We start from the raw sequence: 17,470 nt of genomic DNA, 5'->3' as shown, positions 1-17,470 counted from the left end.
CTAGAGGCCTTGGTGGCTAGGAGTGCATTTTACCAGCTTGGGTTGGTAAGACAGCTCCAGCCATTTGTGTATCGGGATAGCCTAACCACTATTGGCTATGCGCTCATAACTCCAGATGGGATTACTGCAATGTGCTTATGTGGGGCTGCCCTTGGAGCTGCAACTAGTGCAAAAGGTGGCAGCTTGATCACTCAGTAGGGTGGAATATCACAATCAGATTACACCACTGCTGAAAGAATTGCACTGGCTAGGTTCAAGGTGCTGTACTGGACTAAAAAGCCTTATGCAGCATGAGAACACGGTACCAAAAAGATAATCTCATCCCCTACATACCCAGCTGACCACTATGTTCTGCATGAGGGCATCCAGCTGATACAAACCTATCCAAAGGTCCATTCCACACGATCTCAGAATTGCACCTTTAGCATGGCAGCACCTACCCTTTGAAATTCCCTCCCATTATATGGCAGAAGCACCTTATTCATATAACAATAAACCATAGTTTCAAGAATGTACACTTGAATTTTCCTCAGTTCCCCCCAACCCAGCACTGTGTCTGTTTTGTTTATTTTTACTACTGCTGCCAAAATATGTGAAGTCTTTGGGAGCCAGAAAAACTGCTTGCACCCCAACTGCCGCTTTTATACCATCAAAAGTAACACCACTTTGACAAGGCTTTAATGCTGTCTTAACTCGTGTTCCCAAATAAACATGTTATGCTTGATGTTCATATTTTGATCTATCATCACACAGGAATTGCAAAAATGAGTAACTTTGTATATTCATAGCACTGAGCTGTGAAGACAAGATAATGATGAAGGACCAACCTGGTTGATGGAATTAGCAGCACAGGATGATAGGCCTGTTCCAAGGGAGGCAAGCAGGAAACATGTTAGGTCAAACGGTACAGGTGCCATTGCAAATCCAGCTGAGGCAGTACTTACAACCAGGGCTGTAATGCAAACACACACTTTAGTACCAACATGTTAATAAAATATATCACTTACAGTTTTGCAGCTGGAACCACTGCATATCAATTACAATATTATAAAGACAACTTCTTCACAGACAACTTGAGTTTTCCAGCTCTGAGTCATCCTTACTATTTTTGATAATACTGCCATGAAAACAGTGTCCTCCCCCCTGCCTCATGATTAAAACAGGGGAAATAGAAAAAGCTGCTCCTGCTCTCAAAAATATGAGGGTGTGTTCCCATGTTGGCACATAGTAGTATGCTCTCTGCATGTGGCCTTTAGCAACTTGCCTAGGGTGAGTATCAATTTCCACCAAGCAACTAGGCATATTCCCATAACCAGGAAGCTAAAGTCACATGTGCAACCACTATCACACTACTCAGCTCTCTCTCCCACCCTTCTAGCCTTATGACAGTTAAAAAAACAGCATAATGAAAAAATTAAGGCTGAAATTAAATAAAGGAAAATGGAGGCGGAGAGGTAAGTCAATGGTGGTGCCAGAAAAAAAATCACAAACGACATATTTTGCTCCCTTCCTATTTGAGTTTTGTCAGAAACACTGGGTTTCCATTAGTAAAGGTAAATGCCTTCCTTTAAATTCTGACAAGAAGTTTTAATTAAATATATCAGAGCGAATACTCAAAATCTATTTATTTTAACAAAACACCAGTTCATTTATAGAAGGAGGGAGGGGGAGCTGTCTGTATGGCATTATCATTACAATGACCCTCAAAGAAGTTCTAACATACTGTAGCCAGTGTTCTAATTAAAGTCTCCATTGATTTCTCCAGATTAATTTCAGGCAGTCATTTCATTGCGACTTATCAGGATCTCATTAAAAGCAGCTGCACTACATTCTCATTTATCCAACTGGAATAGGTATTTCTGTAAGCTTGCCCAGTATCCCACACTCATAAAACAAAGTTTATGCTGTCAAGTGCATCATCAGGGCCTTGGCTAAAGCAAGACCTAGAGACCTTCATCTATGCCTTTCTAACTTTTAGAGCTGCCTACTATAAAGTAGAGTGGGTGGGGAGGTAAAACTCTGGGTGATTTGAAATAGATCAGCAAAGATTTCAAACTTCTAACATTGCTTGATGGTAACAAAATGACTCTTCCCAGCAAACCCTACATTTTACTGCTCAAATGAAAATTGGAGTTGGGGCAGAAGTTAATTTTGTATGAAGAACTGTGATCTCAGTTCAGTTATTGTATTCAAAACAAAATCATTGGTTCAGAATTCTTTAATTCTTTCTCAGTCCTCCCTTAAGTGCATTAGCTTCATTGCTGAGCCCAGGTAGAGGTCCTGGTTTTGACCCATGACATCTTAAAACAGCTTGCATCCTTCCATATGTACCTATCCATACCCTAAGGATAGGGTGGGGCAGCTAGAGACATGGCTGGATTGCCTGTGCAATCAGGTTCCCCTTGAGGAAGTTGATCCCTGCAGCAAGAAGGACTGAAGTCACCACCCATCAGCTAATGGGTGGCAACTTCAGGAGTGCTTGGGGAACTTGGTCACACAGCCAAAACCTGCAAAAAGCAGCTACATCTAGATGTAAAAGTGGTTACACCTTTCCCATAGACTCCAAACTTTAAAGGAAAAGAGTCTACAGATTGCACATTGACAGCTAAAGTTAAACGTGATTTTTTTTTAAACAAACATACTCACATTCTACTAGTTTGCCATATACTGTACGCTAAAAAAATATATCCATATATGCCCATCTCAAGGTTGCTTATGACTTTCCAATAGTGGCAATAAAATAAAAACCCAAACTCTTAGAACATTTAAAATATAGAAAATTAAATTTTAATCCCAGCCTTTTTCATTTGAGCTTTTAAAATGAAATCCCTACGCTAAACTTCTATGCTAAAACTAAGCTGGAGAAAAAGGTGTGTTTCTTATTTAATTTGTGGGGGAGGAATTTGATCATATTACTGCAGGTTTTAATATTTCCCCAAGGAAAGCTACCATTCTCCTAAAGCGCTTGGCATGAATGTTTTTCTCCTTACATTCTCACACTTTGTTCACTGAAACACTAAATATAAGAGTAACGCTAGTGGTAGGAGACTCACCAATTTGTTTACTTAGTAAGCCTAGATTTGTTTGGAGTAGTTATATAAGTTTCATTAGAGGTTACAGCATGAACATTAAAAAGAGGCTAAGTACTTAAAGCATTCTTGCATTTAACAGTAATTTGAAACAAATGTTCGTAACACTTCTTGCAGAAACTAAGCAGGAGCCCTTAAAATAAAGCAGATTGTGATGCTATGTTATATCAGGGAACTTTTGGAGGAAGAGAAGCTGAAGTGCGATCTCTTTTATTTTGCTTCCTCTGTGCATCAAGAAAAACAATTCTTTATGAAACTACAATATAGTACCTATCAAGAATCTGTAAAATCTATGGAATACCTTTAGTGGAATGTGCACCACTGCAAAGTCTAGGAGTACTATATGTGTATTCTTGGTAGGAGAACAACAACTAAAATTAGAGCCGCCTAGAAAACCAAACGTTTTGTAACCAGTATTAGGGAACGAAATAAGATAATGAGTTTTTTATTAAAACGTCTAGAAGATTTAAATGTTTAAGAACTAATTTCTGCTCTCAGTAACTCAATTAAATAAAGAAGCATTCTATCAATGAAGCAAAATATAAGACAATGCTTGTTCTCTATTCAGACTTTACAGTACTTGGTATAAATAACCCAAATTCCTTAAAAGTGAACACACAATATTCCCAAGCTTCAAAACAATTACTTCTTTTGAATGTTCACTTGTCCTTAGGCACCAGGGGAAAACCTTCCTCTTCAACCAGGCCACTGGGTATTAAAACAATATATGGCCTTTTAATGGTGTTGGGGGGGCAAGTGTATTTATTTCTGTTATTGTCATGTTTTGCATTTTGTTTTTTGTGTTGTAAACTGCCCTGTGATATTTGGATGAAGGGCGGTATTTTATTTAAATTAATCAATGAATTAAAATTGTAATAGCCTACTTGACCCATGTGAGGCACATTATTAGCATCTACGATCATCATCCACTATGTGTAGCAAGTATATTTAGTTCTAAAATTCAACCCACACAACCGCTGCAAATATGGGTTCTCATTTATGCTTATTTTGGGTTGTGCCAAGCTTCCCTGCCTGATTTGAGGTGATTACTTCCCTTCAGCCTCTTACATACTCTTTAGCAAAGGCCCTCCCAACCTTCCAAAGAGGTTTTGCAAGGGGAAACAAGTAAGAGAAAGATTGGTTGTGAGTTGCCATCTACTTGTGTGACCACTGGATACAGTGCTTTGATTTTGTATTAACAGATAGATTGCTTACACAATTACTTGGCCTGAGACAGTCTCAGCTTAAGGTACTGAAACTTTAGGTTTGTTTAATCAAGGTTAAACTCCACAAAGAAAGATATGACTTATGCTGGCAGCACAAGCAATGGATACAAACTAAGTTCCCTTGTGCCTGCACAGCTGAAGGTTACACCAACATCAGGTATATTACCATGCTGTAGTACCCTGGTTATACCTATCCAGAACAGGTGCAAGGGCAAAAAAATGGGCACCATCAAAGGTCAGGCAGGGAAGTTTTAATTTCTTTTTGCTCTTAATTTCTTTTTAACATTTTATAATTTTATTGTTTGGATTTTTGTTTTTATACTGTAAACCACTGTGATATATCTTGATGATGCAGTGGTTTATAACTAAATAATAGGATTTAGAGTCACATGCTCACCCAAATCTTATTCACTCAGAAACAAAACAATGAACCAGCAAGAAAGGTGTTTTAAATTAATGCACTCTTAAAGAGCTCTGCAGAGAGCCAAAAAGAATTCCCCCTTTCTCCCACGCCATTTTCGGAGCCACGATGGAATATAACTGCCCATTACTGCACACCAGCAGCAGTATATAAATCCACTCATGCTAGAAAGCACATAGCATAGAACTCTCTCTCTCCACATCACTTTGTTTAAGGGAACACTGGAGAAGGGGGACTTAGCTGTCTGTTGCTTGCACAAAGATGGAAGGGCATATTAAACTTGGGTTTTCTAATTTCTTCTCTAAACCCTTGAACACACTCTGCTTGATAATTCCAGGTACAAGCACACAAATAGAAATCTCTGCTCCACTCCAACTCAGGATGTAAAAAAGGCAGCTCAAACAGGTAATAAAGGAAGAACTCCTCATATCAGAGTACAACTGCTTTATAGTACATGTCTCCATCTTCTTCAATTGAGTCACCCTCAATTGAACTCACCTTTCAAAGCCTGGCTACATGGCACATCCCAAACATGCATATTTTAGAGTAATGCCATTAAACTTTGCAGCCCTTACTTTTACAACAAGAATAGGAGAAGCATGCACATATATATATTGCAATAAGCTACATCTCTGAAAGAATAACAATATTACCTGTAAGTTTGATTTTGGACAAACGAGCCAAAATGCCTGGTAAATCATCCAGCTCTAGTTTCATCTCTTTCCATTGTTTTTCTTCCTTGGATGCAGGTCCTACTACAGTTCCTGTGCCTCCGGCGATTACTGTGGACTTCAGTGCTTCAGATTCATCAATAACTCGCTTCTCAGATAAAGGTGGCAAAAGAGGTGAAACCGATCTGACCTCATGGATAACCGTTTTTTCCTGACCTGAATGCTGGCCTTCAAGGAAAGGAGGTGCAGTTGATTCTGACTTCAACTTTGCTCGCTGGCTGAGGGCTTTGCTATGCTGTGTTACATACTGAAAAAAACAATATAAATTTGTAAAATAAAATAAACTACTTTTTATTATAGATTCTGTGGGCCTATGAAGCTATGTAAGTATCTACAAATTTAATTCAGATTCTCAAAAGTTTTAGATTATGCAGTTTCTATCACATTGCTTGGATACATAGGTCACATTATCCCAAATATACAGAAAGGTGAAAACCTCTCTTGAGCTATTGTGGCCTAGAGAGTAGTTTTAATTTGAGCTGTAAACTGTTTATGCTGTTTCAGCAATGAAAGTTCTTTGTCACTGATATGCAACTAAAGCAAACTCAAGAGTAGACACAATGAAATCAGTGGATTTAAGTGCACTGATTTTAATCAGTCTATTCTGTGTATGACTAACACCGGATATTTATAGAAAAAGCTTCACCTCACATCACTGCTATAATCACATTATTTATGTATTTTCCCTTCAAGAAGTTTCATGGAATAGTCTTTGTTTTCCCTTTGTAAGTAATGAATACTATTATGCGAGAAATCTATACAGTACAATGAATGCAGAGTCTTGATTTTCACTGCCTTTTGTAGCACTACACAGTATTACACCAACTTACCATTCGCTTGATGAAATTTAACTGTTGAAATGTAACTCCTCTTACTTTGGTGACCCTAAAGAAACAAGCAAACTTGCATGGCATTTGCTGCATGGCTTTTGTCTTGAAGGTGCTGGAAAAAGACCTACAAGCAAGGGGGGAAAGTCTGAATTTACTTACAATAGAGATTAGATTGAAAACTATTACAAATTCTCAGTTTCATCAGCAGGAAAAGATGCAAATGAAAACAGAGCATAAAACAAAAAATCCTTGCAAAATCCAAGGGGAAGTCATTCAGTGTTTCCTTTCAAACAACCGATCAAGCTAATCTTTTCCACTCCTACTGCCATTGGCTATAAAACTGTTTATAACTAGACAAGCATCAACAAAATGGAATATTTACTTAAAAGTAGGTATTGCCCATTAAAATAGCACCAGAGTTGAACATTCACATCAGGAGAACATTTCTGGTTTTTGCACCAGCTGCAATGTGTGTGTTTATTACAGATCTTAAAAACTACAACTATGATATAAGACAACCATAAAACTTCATTTTTAATTGTCACAGTAAAAAGTCTCATGACAATAAAGGCAAACACTAAAGCAATGTTTATGAGCCTGGTGTACGTGCTTCAGTTCGTCAAGTCGACACATCACAATTCCACTGAATGCTCACTAAAAAGTAGCTTCTATGTCTGGAACAAACAATTTCATTTATTTAACATGCTTTTTTGTATGCTTGCACAAGTTACTCAGATAAAGTATGCCTATTAACACACATTATTTTAAATAGGAAAAGTACATATTCTCTCAAAGGAACACAAATCTTGAGTTGAAAAGAAAGTAACATAAATCCATGGTGAAGAGGGGGGAAAACCTTTAGCCACATACACATTTAAAGGAGAGAACAAGGAGAATGTAGAGAAAACTTAAATACTTCTACATAGTAAAACATTTTCTCTCTCTCCATCACAAAACCCCTGAACCTGCTGAACCTGTTTCCATTTTTATGCTGTTGTTTAAACTTTTATTGTAGGGGATGGTTTTGTTTTTAATTGTTGCAAGTCGCGCTAAGCAACTGAAATACCGAAAGGGCAAGGGATACATTGTCTAGATAATATATAAAAGAATCAACATATTTTAAAGAAACACGTGAGGCCAAAGGGGAAAAGTCACTAAGGAAGGTGTGCAGCATCCTAGCCAAATTGCCCCTTTCTTGATATTTTAAACCAGTGCACCAGGGAACTCACTTAGAGAACAGAAGTTCATTTCTCCCCATCACAACATTAACTACAGCCCTGAAAAAGAGACACTAGTAAGTCTAATTGCCTGAAGCTTTCTTCATTGCCATATTTCTGTGTAGAACTCTGCCAACATTTTCATTTACCTCCATGTAACACCCCTTCTTAAGGAAAATAGGAAACTGTCTTATACCAGGGTCAAACCATACGAGAGCTGTTACCCCTCTTCCTCTCAGACAGCTACAATTCCCAGTGTGGTTTAACTAACTATGCCAGGGACTGAACTTAGGGCATTCTGTAATGCAAAGGATGTTCTCCACCACTGAACAACATCCACTGCCAATGTCTTATCTACTTTCAGATCCACACAAATCTTTCTTTCAAATCCTCCTTGACCTTACCCTGTTAATCTTGCATTTTCATATCCCAAGAGATCTCTGACACTGATCTTTACACCTGTTGTTCCATCATCACAAACCATTCAAAGGATCTCAGCTCCCTCAAAACAATCCACCCTCTGTGTCTTATTGCCCCTTGTATCCTAAACTGTCTTCCAGAACTTTAAGGGATGGTGCGACTCTCCATTCTGCCAACCCCCTCAAAAATCCTTCTTGAGGCCTTAGACACAGCCCTTTAGTCTTCACCTCCCACTAAACATAAGCCTTAAAACATACAACTGAAATCAATGCACCTTCTTTCCCTGTGTATCCTTGCCACCATCTTTTCTTTTTGTTCAACTAAGATAGTACAGTATAGGAAAATAATTGAAGAGTGCATAAGCAGAAAAAGATTTTTCTCACCCAGCCTATAACAATCAAAACCCCAGCAAGTTATGCTTTTTAGCAAGTTGCACTTTTTATTGAAGGCAGCCCTGTATTGGGAAGTTTTTAATGTTTAACGTTTCATTATGTTTTTATACGTGTTAGAAGCCACCCAGAATGGATGGGGCAAGTCAGCCAGATGGGTGGGGTGTTGTTGTTGTTGTCGTCAGCAAACACAGCAGAAGAGAATGGGGGGCTGCTTTCTCCCCCAATGTTAGCTATTTATTTATGTATGTATTTATTTGGCACCACCTGTGTACACAGAAGTTACCACAGGCTTGTAATTTAAAACTGACACCATGAAACAGAAGCTGTAGCCAACAACACCAGCTTCAGCTCAGTAATCAAGCATACATGCCTTGGGACCCGTAAAGCAAACCTTTCCATTTAGGAAAAGCAATCATATCTATAGCATTGTTGGGAGAAGACTGCTTTGGACTAGCTGCTCACTCTTTCGGCTCGGCTTCTTTTACCATCACTCCGCCTCTGTTCAGCGGGCAGTGCCCCTGCTTTGCACGTAGAAGGTCCCAGGTTCAGATGCCCAGGTAGGGATAAGGGAAGGCCTTGCCTGAAATCCTGGGGAGCCACTGACAGGCACCTCACATAACATTTAGTAAGCGGTGCCACGGTCTGACACGGGGCAAGGCAGGTTCCTATGACCTAGAGTCGCCCTTCCGAACACACGGGAGCAGAAGCAGCCGTGCAAAGAGGAGAGGCGACAGGCAGAGAAGCCAGGAGGAGAGAGCCATTCCTTCTCTGGCACCTTCCGAAAAGGCGTTGCCCCTTCTCGCCTTATTTTGGCACCTAAGAGTCCCTGTCCTCCCCTCCCTTCTTCTCCCGGCGGAAGAGGCAAGAGCTCCCGGAGGTCCCCCCCCCAAACTTTCCTTTGGTACCTGCGGGAGCCCGAGGCGGTGCGCGACGTAGGAAGGGCAGAGAGCGGGACTCGGTGCCCGCCCTGCCCTTCGTTCCCCTCAGCACGGTTCCGTGGGCGCCGCCATCTTGCCCGGCATGATTGCCACCCGGCCGCCCTCCGGATTCCGCTTCACTTCCGCGGAGCTAAGGCGGGACTTCCGGGAGGTGGGCGAGTTCACCGCGCGCGGCTGGAGAAAGTCGCGTTTTAAGCCTAGGCGCGCGCGGCAGGGGGAAAGAACGGGCGGAGGTCGCGCGCTGTACCTGGCAAGTGCTTTGCGGGAAGCGCAGGCGCTGCGGTGGTGCAGAGCGGGTCCCTCTTCGTGCCCGGTGTCTCCATATATGCTTCAGCCTCGGGGAGGGTAGCAGTGGCTCCTGGCCAGCGGGAGAAAGCGAAGCTGCGCCTGTTGAACTTCTGCCCCTGATGTTAAGGACATCGTGGGAGAAAAGCGGGCCGACCACGCTGCTGTGTTTTGCGTTGACGGTCTTGTCAGCAACGTGTATAAATAATATAGGATGGCAGCGCACATTATTTTCTATCCTGCAAAAACCTAAAATCAAGAGATAGGGTGCTTCCAGGCAGATGTTTGATGGTAGGGTTGGTGCTGCTCAACCAGCAATTCCACAGAAAAACTGACATGCTGAAACGTCCTGGATCAATTCTGTTTCACAGAAAGAGATAATTGTTATTGATGGTTGTTTATTCCTTTGTTTACATACCACTTACATGCCAGAATGAGCTAGCTTGAGCCAAGCTCTAGACAGGAATGGATTTCAGGCTGGGAGTTAGGTACCACAGCCAGTGAGCATGCGAATAGAGGCATCCATGCAAGTCAAAAGTAGGAAAACCCCACCCTCTTTACTCTCTGGATCACAAAAGGCGATATTTCACCTCCTGATGACAAAAACCAGGAAGGGCAGTTAGTGGAATGTTGTACATACTGTATCAGCTTGTTTAATCCATCTAAGTGTGCATTCAAAGTGAACTACAATTCTGCCCAGGCCAACACAGTGCTTCCTTCAAGACTACGTACTGCTACCTTCTTGCAGGGATAAAAGCTGTCCATGGCTGGAGCAACTGAGAATTGAGAATAGGCAGATCACTCAAGAGAAAGGGTTAAGCACCTCTCCACCATCCATTGCTCAAGACTACAACCTCCCACAGCTGCAGACAAGGCAACAGTTACACACAGCTGTCAGTCACATGTAGCTTGACCCTTAGTGCCTTCTTTTATCCCACAACTGCGATTTTTGTTGGACACTAGCATGTTTATACTGTGTTGGTGGTTGTGTGTGAAATGTTGCAGTGAAATTCCCTGAAGAAACTCAAGCTGAGAAATATTCAGAAGCTTCTTTCTTTTCGACAGCCAAGTAACCGAGTTTTGGTTTTAGAATTATAGACAGGCTGGAGGCTTTGGCATTTACCTTCCCTGGAGAGTCTTGAACTGGACTGGGGACTTTTCTGACTTTATAGTAGAATGTTGGAAGCAAAAGAAAAAGCTGGGAACCTTGAATAACCTTTCCCCACTGGAGTCTGTAGTTTATTTGGACATTCCTCACATTCATCAACAATTAAGTGCTGAAACGATTCCTTGTTGAGAGGCGGTTGGCTTTTTTTTTTATTTTCCAAAGAACAGTTCCAATAGAGATAACGAAAAATACACTTTTCTATAACTGTAATAAATGCATTTTACCTACAAAGCTAAAAGCAGACCCTCACTGATTTGTGCTAGCTCATCAGGATCTCAGTAAACTGCCTCTTTTTACTGTCTTTCCAAGATAGTAATGAAAGGAGGGAGTCCGATATATGAAAGACCACAATATATAGCCAATGGGTAGCATTTAGGTAGTTTGGTGAGTCACAAGGCATATAGCTCTCTGACAAAAGCTGTGCTATAAATGCCAAAGTGAGAGGACCAAAAGCCTAGCACCAATCATAGGAGAAGACTGATGCATGAGTAGGAGACGCTTAACGCTTCCCTTCCCCCTGGACTGTTTTTCCACTCAAAATTGTTGCTGAAGATTAATTCAAGGGTGGAGGCATGAAAGAGGTTCAGCGCTCCCTTCCGTCTGCCAATCCACCACTATGATTGGTGCCATACAGTCCTCTTGGTTGCTGAAGAAGGGCTTCTAGGAGGTCACACTCCTTTCTTCCCAGCATCTTGATTGGCTGGCCAGTTGGCTGAAAGAAGCCATGACTGCTCCAGTTTGGATCAGGACCACGTGGATGAAGGAGATCTTAATCTTCTTCCCCATGCTGCGGCAGCCCCAATGCAAGCTTTCATGGCTAATAGCAACTGTTTGCTGACATTGACTATTTGCATCAGTGCTCTGAAAGAAGGTGGTAGGGTTAAATCCTGCAGGCGCCATGGTTCTGATCCAAACTGGGGGTGGAGGTTGCTATGGCTGCTTTAGGGTTTTTGTTTTTTTGTTTTTTTTTAGGCATTGGAAATGCAATCACCTGTCTTTGATGTCACATCAACCATTAGCCTCTGGACCCAGGTTGCCTATTGTGTCAATAGCTAGAATATTGCTTATATGTTTCCCCTTATTTGCTCTGTATCTGTACTAAAATGGCTAGGGCATCTTTCTCTAAGCTTTTGCCTTCTAGCTGTTTTGTACTGCCGCTCCATGAGCCTCAGCCAGCACAGCCTATGACAGTGGAGATAGAAAAGAGCCATCACGGCCAGTATCCTTCTTTTAAAGCCACCCTAGTTGGTGGCCATCACTTCCTTGTTGGGTACAAATTACATAGGTTAGCTATATGCTGTGTGAAGAAGCACTTTCTTTTGTCTCTTCTGAATCTTCCAACATTGAACTTCATTCTGCAATACGTTTTCGGTTTCCTGTTTGGCTCTCGACTAACATTCTACTAGAGTTCAAGACCAGACATTGTTTAAACAATATTTCTAGGAAGTCTAAATTTTACCCAGTGAATTGCTGTGATGCATAGTTTTTTTATTCTTCATGTTTCACTGGCTGCTATATAAACAAGAAATACTAGTGTCTGCTACTTCAGGATGATGCAATATTTAACAAATTGAGCCCTATTAATGTTAATTATACCTATGTATTAAAAACATTACGCAGTCCTTTTTCCTATTAGTTCAAATCATAAATATGACAGTGGCGGCTTAATTAGGTTTCTGCAGTCTAATACAACTGCAAATAAAGTATCAATGCAATATCATGTGGATGTGGGTTTTGATTCACAAAGAATGCAAAAGTTTAATGTTATCGTATTTTGTATTGTACAATTCTCTATTGTATTCTGCATTGCCATTGTACGTTGCGTTTGATGGCCACCAGTATTTATGGTAAATATTATAAATTAATTCCAAAAAATATTCAAATGTAATGACTTAATATGATAAAAGACAAATCTGGGGGCTGTATATGGTTCATGAGATAAAACACCAGCAAGAGTCTTTACTAGATAGATTTGTTGTCAGAAAATGATGCTAAGTCCTACCATAAAAATACATGTGTGCTTCATATAATTTGTCACTGATGTTAGCACCCCACTGAGACTTGGCATACTTTCCAATGCAGGGTTTTAAAAAAACCTAAGTGCAAAATAAATAGTGGAGTGGGGTGGGGGTACCTGCTGTTTCATTTCCTAAGTGATGTGTAAAAGGTTATCAAAGTAACTGCCAGGCAATTTAGTTCAATGGTGGGATGTAGTACTGGAGACATTGCATAGCTGTAGTTCTGTTCTTCTGGTCTGGTCTGCTAAGTATGTATTGTTATGGGTTAGTGTGGGAACAGGGATCCCCCAGATCTCTGGGTGCCAGATTTTCCCATCTAGATTCTTGGGTGCTGGGGTTTAATCAGAGCTGACAGGCTGAGCTTGCTTTTTCTGCCTGTCATTTTCTGCCAGGCAGAGGGGCAGAGGGAGATGATGTCATCTACAAGGCAAAAGACCCTACAGGTAACCCTATGGGAGTGGGGGGGGGAGGTTGCCAGGGCAACTTGGGCCTGATGTCACATAGGAAAAAAGTTGTTCTTTTACACCAGTAGTTCTCATAGGGTGTGGTACACCACACTGGTATTGGCAGGAGAGGATGGCAAGTGTGGTGGGACAATTCAAGGACGATCAAAGAAACATTTAAACATTTCAGTGTAGCATGGTATAGTAGAGTATCAAATTTTTATTTATATTTTTTTTACAGAATATGGATGATGTCAGGGGCTCAGGAGCAGAGGCACAGGGAAGAGAGGAGATGGAGAGCGAAGGGGAAGAATCCGAGGGGAGCGTAGGAGAAGAGGACAGTGGACCGAGGGATTCCATGAGCCTCTCCAGTGAATCGGAAGATTCACAGAAGGGGGCGCCAGTGGCCAGGGGTAGGGGGTTCCCAAGGGGAACGCCCCAGGAGCAAGGGGGCAGCAGGGACTCCCAGAGCAGTAGTTGGAAATCAGGACCAGCTTCCCCACCAGAGCAGAGTGGGGGGGAAGAGTCCCAAGGATCGGGGCCAGTGCATTCCCCACCAGGGAGAGAAGATAAGGCAGGGCTGACCACACCTCCATCGGAGAGTCAGACAACGAGGGGAGGTCAGATCTGGCCAGTATCCCGGAAGAGGGAAGCAGTGACAGAAGTAGTGTAACGGTCAGGAGGAAGGTCACTGGGTTGGCGCGAGAGGCAAGTTCAAATGTACAGGAGCGCGGGACAGCAGAGAATGAGGATTGGGAACCGGGTCCTAAAGCCCGCCGGAGGCAGGGGGAGGAGTTAAGCGACTCAGCGTCAGAAGAGTCCAGAAAGGGGGATGCCCCAGCGGGCAGGAGGACCCAGAGGAGGAGAAAGCAGCGGAAAAGGTGGAGCAGGGCTAGGATCTTAAACTGGTGTCAGAGGGGAGGAGATTCAGACGGGACTTCGTCGGTCTAGGGTTTAAGACGTAGAGCTGCGCGCTGCGGCTTTGAAATGGAAACTGAACCTCAATAAAGACTTTTGTACATAACGACAGCCTCGCGTTGGTCCTCTGTGAGCTGGGACCTAGGGGCAGCACTGACAGATAGGTATCTTTTCAAAACCAGCACTGCTATGACTTGTCCTCCCCCCCCAATGTATTTCTTATCAATAAAAAAATTGCTGTGGCACAAGCAAATTTTTATTCTGAAAGTGTGGCCTAGAGAAAAAAGTTTGAGAACCACTGTTTTACTCAGAGGCTTTTTGGCAAGGTGTCTTGGGAACAAAAAATGAGGGAAAGCTCCATGTGGTGTTGTCTGGAGGAGGCTGCACCAAGAGGCTGGGGGCCATGACTGGCTGTTGCTTTGGGCCCAAGCTTGCTGAAGCTATGAGAGACACAGTTGGGGCGTCATGTTCTGCACCCCCTCCACTGAAGGCTCTAGGTGTCAATATGAGTAAAACAAACCATATTTCTTAACTACACTCATCTCTCCTGTGCCTTGATTCCCCAACAGAAACACAACTCTGTGTGAGTGCCTGGAACCCCCTGGAATCTTGCTACCGCTCAGCAGAGGTTGTGGGTGGCTTGAGTGAGTGAGTGAGTGAGTGGGTGGGTGAGAGTTCCAAAGTAGAATGTTTAAATGTAAAATAAAGGCTCATGGCACCACCGAATACTATTGATATTAAGAAGATTTATTGCTTTGGATGAGGGTAACTTCCCCCACCCCCAAAGCTGCTTTGATGCAAGCGACTCCAAATATGTCTGCTTACGGTTTCAAAAAAACCTATAAATCCCTCCATCTTGATTTTCAAACAGCCCGTCTATCCATTTTCACCAGCGTGCACTCTATCTGAATCTATTAATACATCCATAACTGCATCTTATCCATCCATTCCTCTCTGCATATGTTTCATCCGTTTACCCATGGGCACTCTATATCTATCCAGCCCTGTCCAAATGCACTCCATTCATGTCCTAATACAGTTCATCCACTGACCTCTGTCTGCATCGACTCTGTCCCTCCTTGCTTTTTATCCAACTTCATTGACATATTTTATCCATCCATATTTTAGGATGAATTGAACTCGCTGTTTGAGTGGCTGCTAGCGCATGATAAGCTTATCGTATCCCAGTATGCCTCCTATTACCATCATTCATGTGATGAGAAGGCTCAGTCTGTGATAGCTGACCTGCAATGGAGATTTTAAGCAATCAAGGTATTGCTTGATAATTATCACTGGAGAAATATGACATAAGAATCTCTCCTTATTTATCTTATTACATCTATACTTGCATTCAGCCCAGTTGCTCTATCATTCTGTGACACAGGCCTCAAGTCTTACTGAATTTCCTGCTGTTTATATTGCATCTCTTTCAGTGCAGCAGAATATCTTGTTTCCAGCGGATCATTTCATTGACAAAATATTTCTTCAAAGCTTTTATCTTTATTTTGTATTATTTATATCCCTCCTTTCTCCAAGCACAGGACCCAAGGTGGCTCACAACATGAACTGAAACAGATACATCTAAAAATGCATCGAGCAATATAATTTCCTTAAGAAATAAATAAATAAGTTAACCTGTGAACACAGCACTGAATTTGAACACTTAATATTGTAGAACGTTAACAGAAACATCAAATCCCCTCAAAATTCAAACAATTTTTTGTCACTAGAAAAATTATATTTACAACTGTGCTCTCTCACAATGCGAACGCTCTGTCCCTGATGTTGATGTTCCAGCCAGAGAAACTGCATTTAAGTGTATGAGTGACTGACTTACAAGGGTAATCTCACTCCAGAGCATTGTAATTAGGCATAGTAAAGCTATTATATCACTGATCCAGAGGTTCCATAAATAATCCTTTTTATAGTTCTGAGAACACCCAAGGTCAGATTAGGGAGAGCTTTAATGTTTGCTTTACCTATTTTGCTGCAGGGGCATGATTTCATATTGGCGGAATTGAGTTGCACATGTTTTTGTTAAAAATAAATAAATCCTAGAATGCTGGTGGGGCTATCTATATGCTGACAAGTAAGTGACATTATTTCTATCAGGCTGTCTGTCATGGCCTACTTTACCTTCTAAAGTCCTTTTTTTTTTGTTTAATATACAGTATTAAAGTTTATACTCTGCTACTCCTCCCACACAAGACAGCCAGAGTGCAGCAAAAAGTTGCTTTAGGTAACGTCTGAGAAAATCCAGAACCTCTCCAGCTTTGCATTGACCGTGAGCAGAGTAGGTTCCTCCCGTCTAATTTTGGGTTCAGAATGACTTAATGTTTCACCTTTGTTATGAAGTTGTGATAGTAATAGGAAAACTACCAAAAGCCCCAGAAAATAATTGAACAAGCCTGTGCAGTAGGTTGTTAGGAAAAGGTCTGCAACAAGAGGAATGACACCAAGTCAGGGGAGAACCTGAGAACATCACTCGCACCTTCTCCCTTACGCCTTTCTTATTCCACAGAAACCATAATGGGAGGGAATGGAATTACAGTAATTAATGTTGTGTCTGGAAGTTGAGACATCTATTGTGGTTCAGGAACACATACAATAAAGAATATTTGTTGCTAAACATGGCAATTTTATTAATGGGAAATGGCCAAATAACTCTCAGTCATGCTTCTCCCGAAACCTCTTAGTCTATTCTAGAGTAAGCTTTATTGGGGATTTTAGCTTAAAAATAGATCCTGGAGTGCAGCCTCTCCTCCATTTGAAGCCCTTTGGATCTACAGTGGTACCTCGGTTTAAGAACAGTCAGGTTTAAGAGCGATTCGGTTTACAAACTCTGCAAAACTGGAAATAGTGTCCCGGTTTGAGAACTTTACTTCGGTTTAAGAATGGAATCCGAACGGTGGAAGGGCACCAGCGGCAGGAGGCCTCATTAGGGAAAGCGTGCCTCAGTTTAAGAATGGTTTTGGTTTAAGAACGGACTTCCGGAATGGATTAAGTTCATAAACCAAGGTACCACTGTATTGCTAAGACTGGTATTCATGAGTAAGGTGTTCCTTTTCTAGGTTCTGGAAGTATTTTTAGGCCACCCATTACACACCATAGCAAGACAGGATGTTGTGTCACCAATAGCCCTATGAAATAAATACAGTGGTACCTCGTTGAGTGTCCGGGATCCATTCCGGAGCCCTGGAGGCTTGATGAAAGAGACGCTTGATAGAGCGTCACTCTGCGCGTGCACGTGGAACAGTTTTAACGCATGTGCGAAGCAGCAAACCTGGAAGTAACCCGTTCTGGTACTTCCGGGTTTGCCGCGGACATCCACCGAAATGGACGATTGAGGGGGTGGACATTCGCAGAGGTATGAC

The 17,470-nt window shown here is 41.9% G+C and overlaps 1 protein-coding gene and 1 long non-coding RNA gene across 2 annotated transcripts in view; one reads left to right on the top strand and one right to left on the bottom strand.

The window, feature by feature from the left end:
* The window catches only part of COX10 (cytochrome c oxidase assembly factor heme A:farnesyltransferase COX10), a 91,649-nt gene extending 82,272 nt beyond the window's left edge, over positions 1-9,377 (bottom strand). Inside the window, exons 1-4 of the mRNA XM_079966259.1 lie at positions 9,232-9,377; positions 6,298-6,421; positions 5,390-5,714; positions 828-952 (exon numbers count right to left, since the gene is read on the bottom strand). Coding sequence (XP_079822385.1) covers positions 828-952; positions 5,390-5,714; positions 6,298-6,390 — 543 coding nt within the window. The 5' untranslated portion in view covers positions 6,391-6,421; positions 9,232-9,377. The remainder of the gene's footprint in view (positions 1-827; positions 953-5,389; positions 5,715-6,297; positions 6,422-9,231) is intronic.
* The window catches only part of LOC307210429, a 963,897-nt gene that overhangs the window by 430,807 nt on the left and 515,620 nt on the right, over positions 1-17,470 (top strand). The window lies entirely within an intron of this gene.

Source organism: Podarcis cretensis, assembly GCF_951804945.1.
Source record: "Podarcis cretensis genome assembly, chromosome: 2".
Lineage (NCBI taxonomy): Eukaryota > Metazoa > Chordata > Lepidosauria > Squamata > Lacertidae > Podarcis > Podarcis cretensis.
Note: the sequence above shows the minus strand (reverse complement) of the source record. Positions and strands in the feature narration are given on the sequence as shown.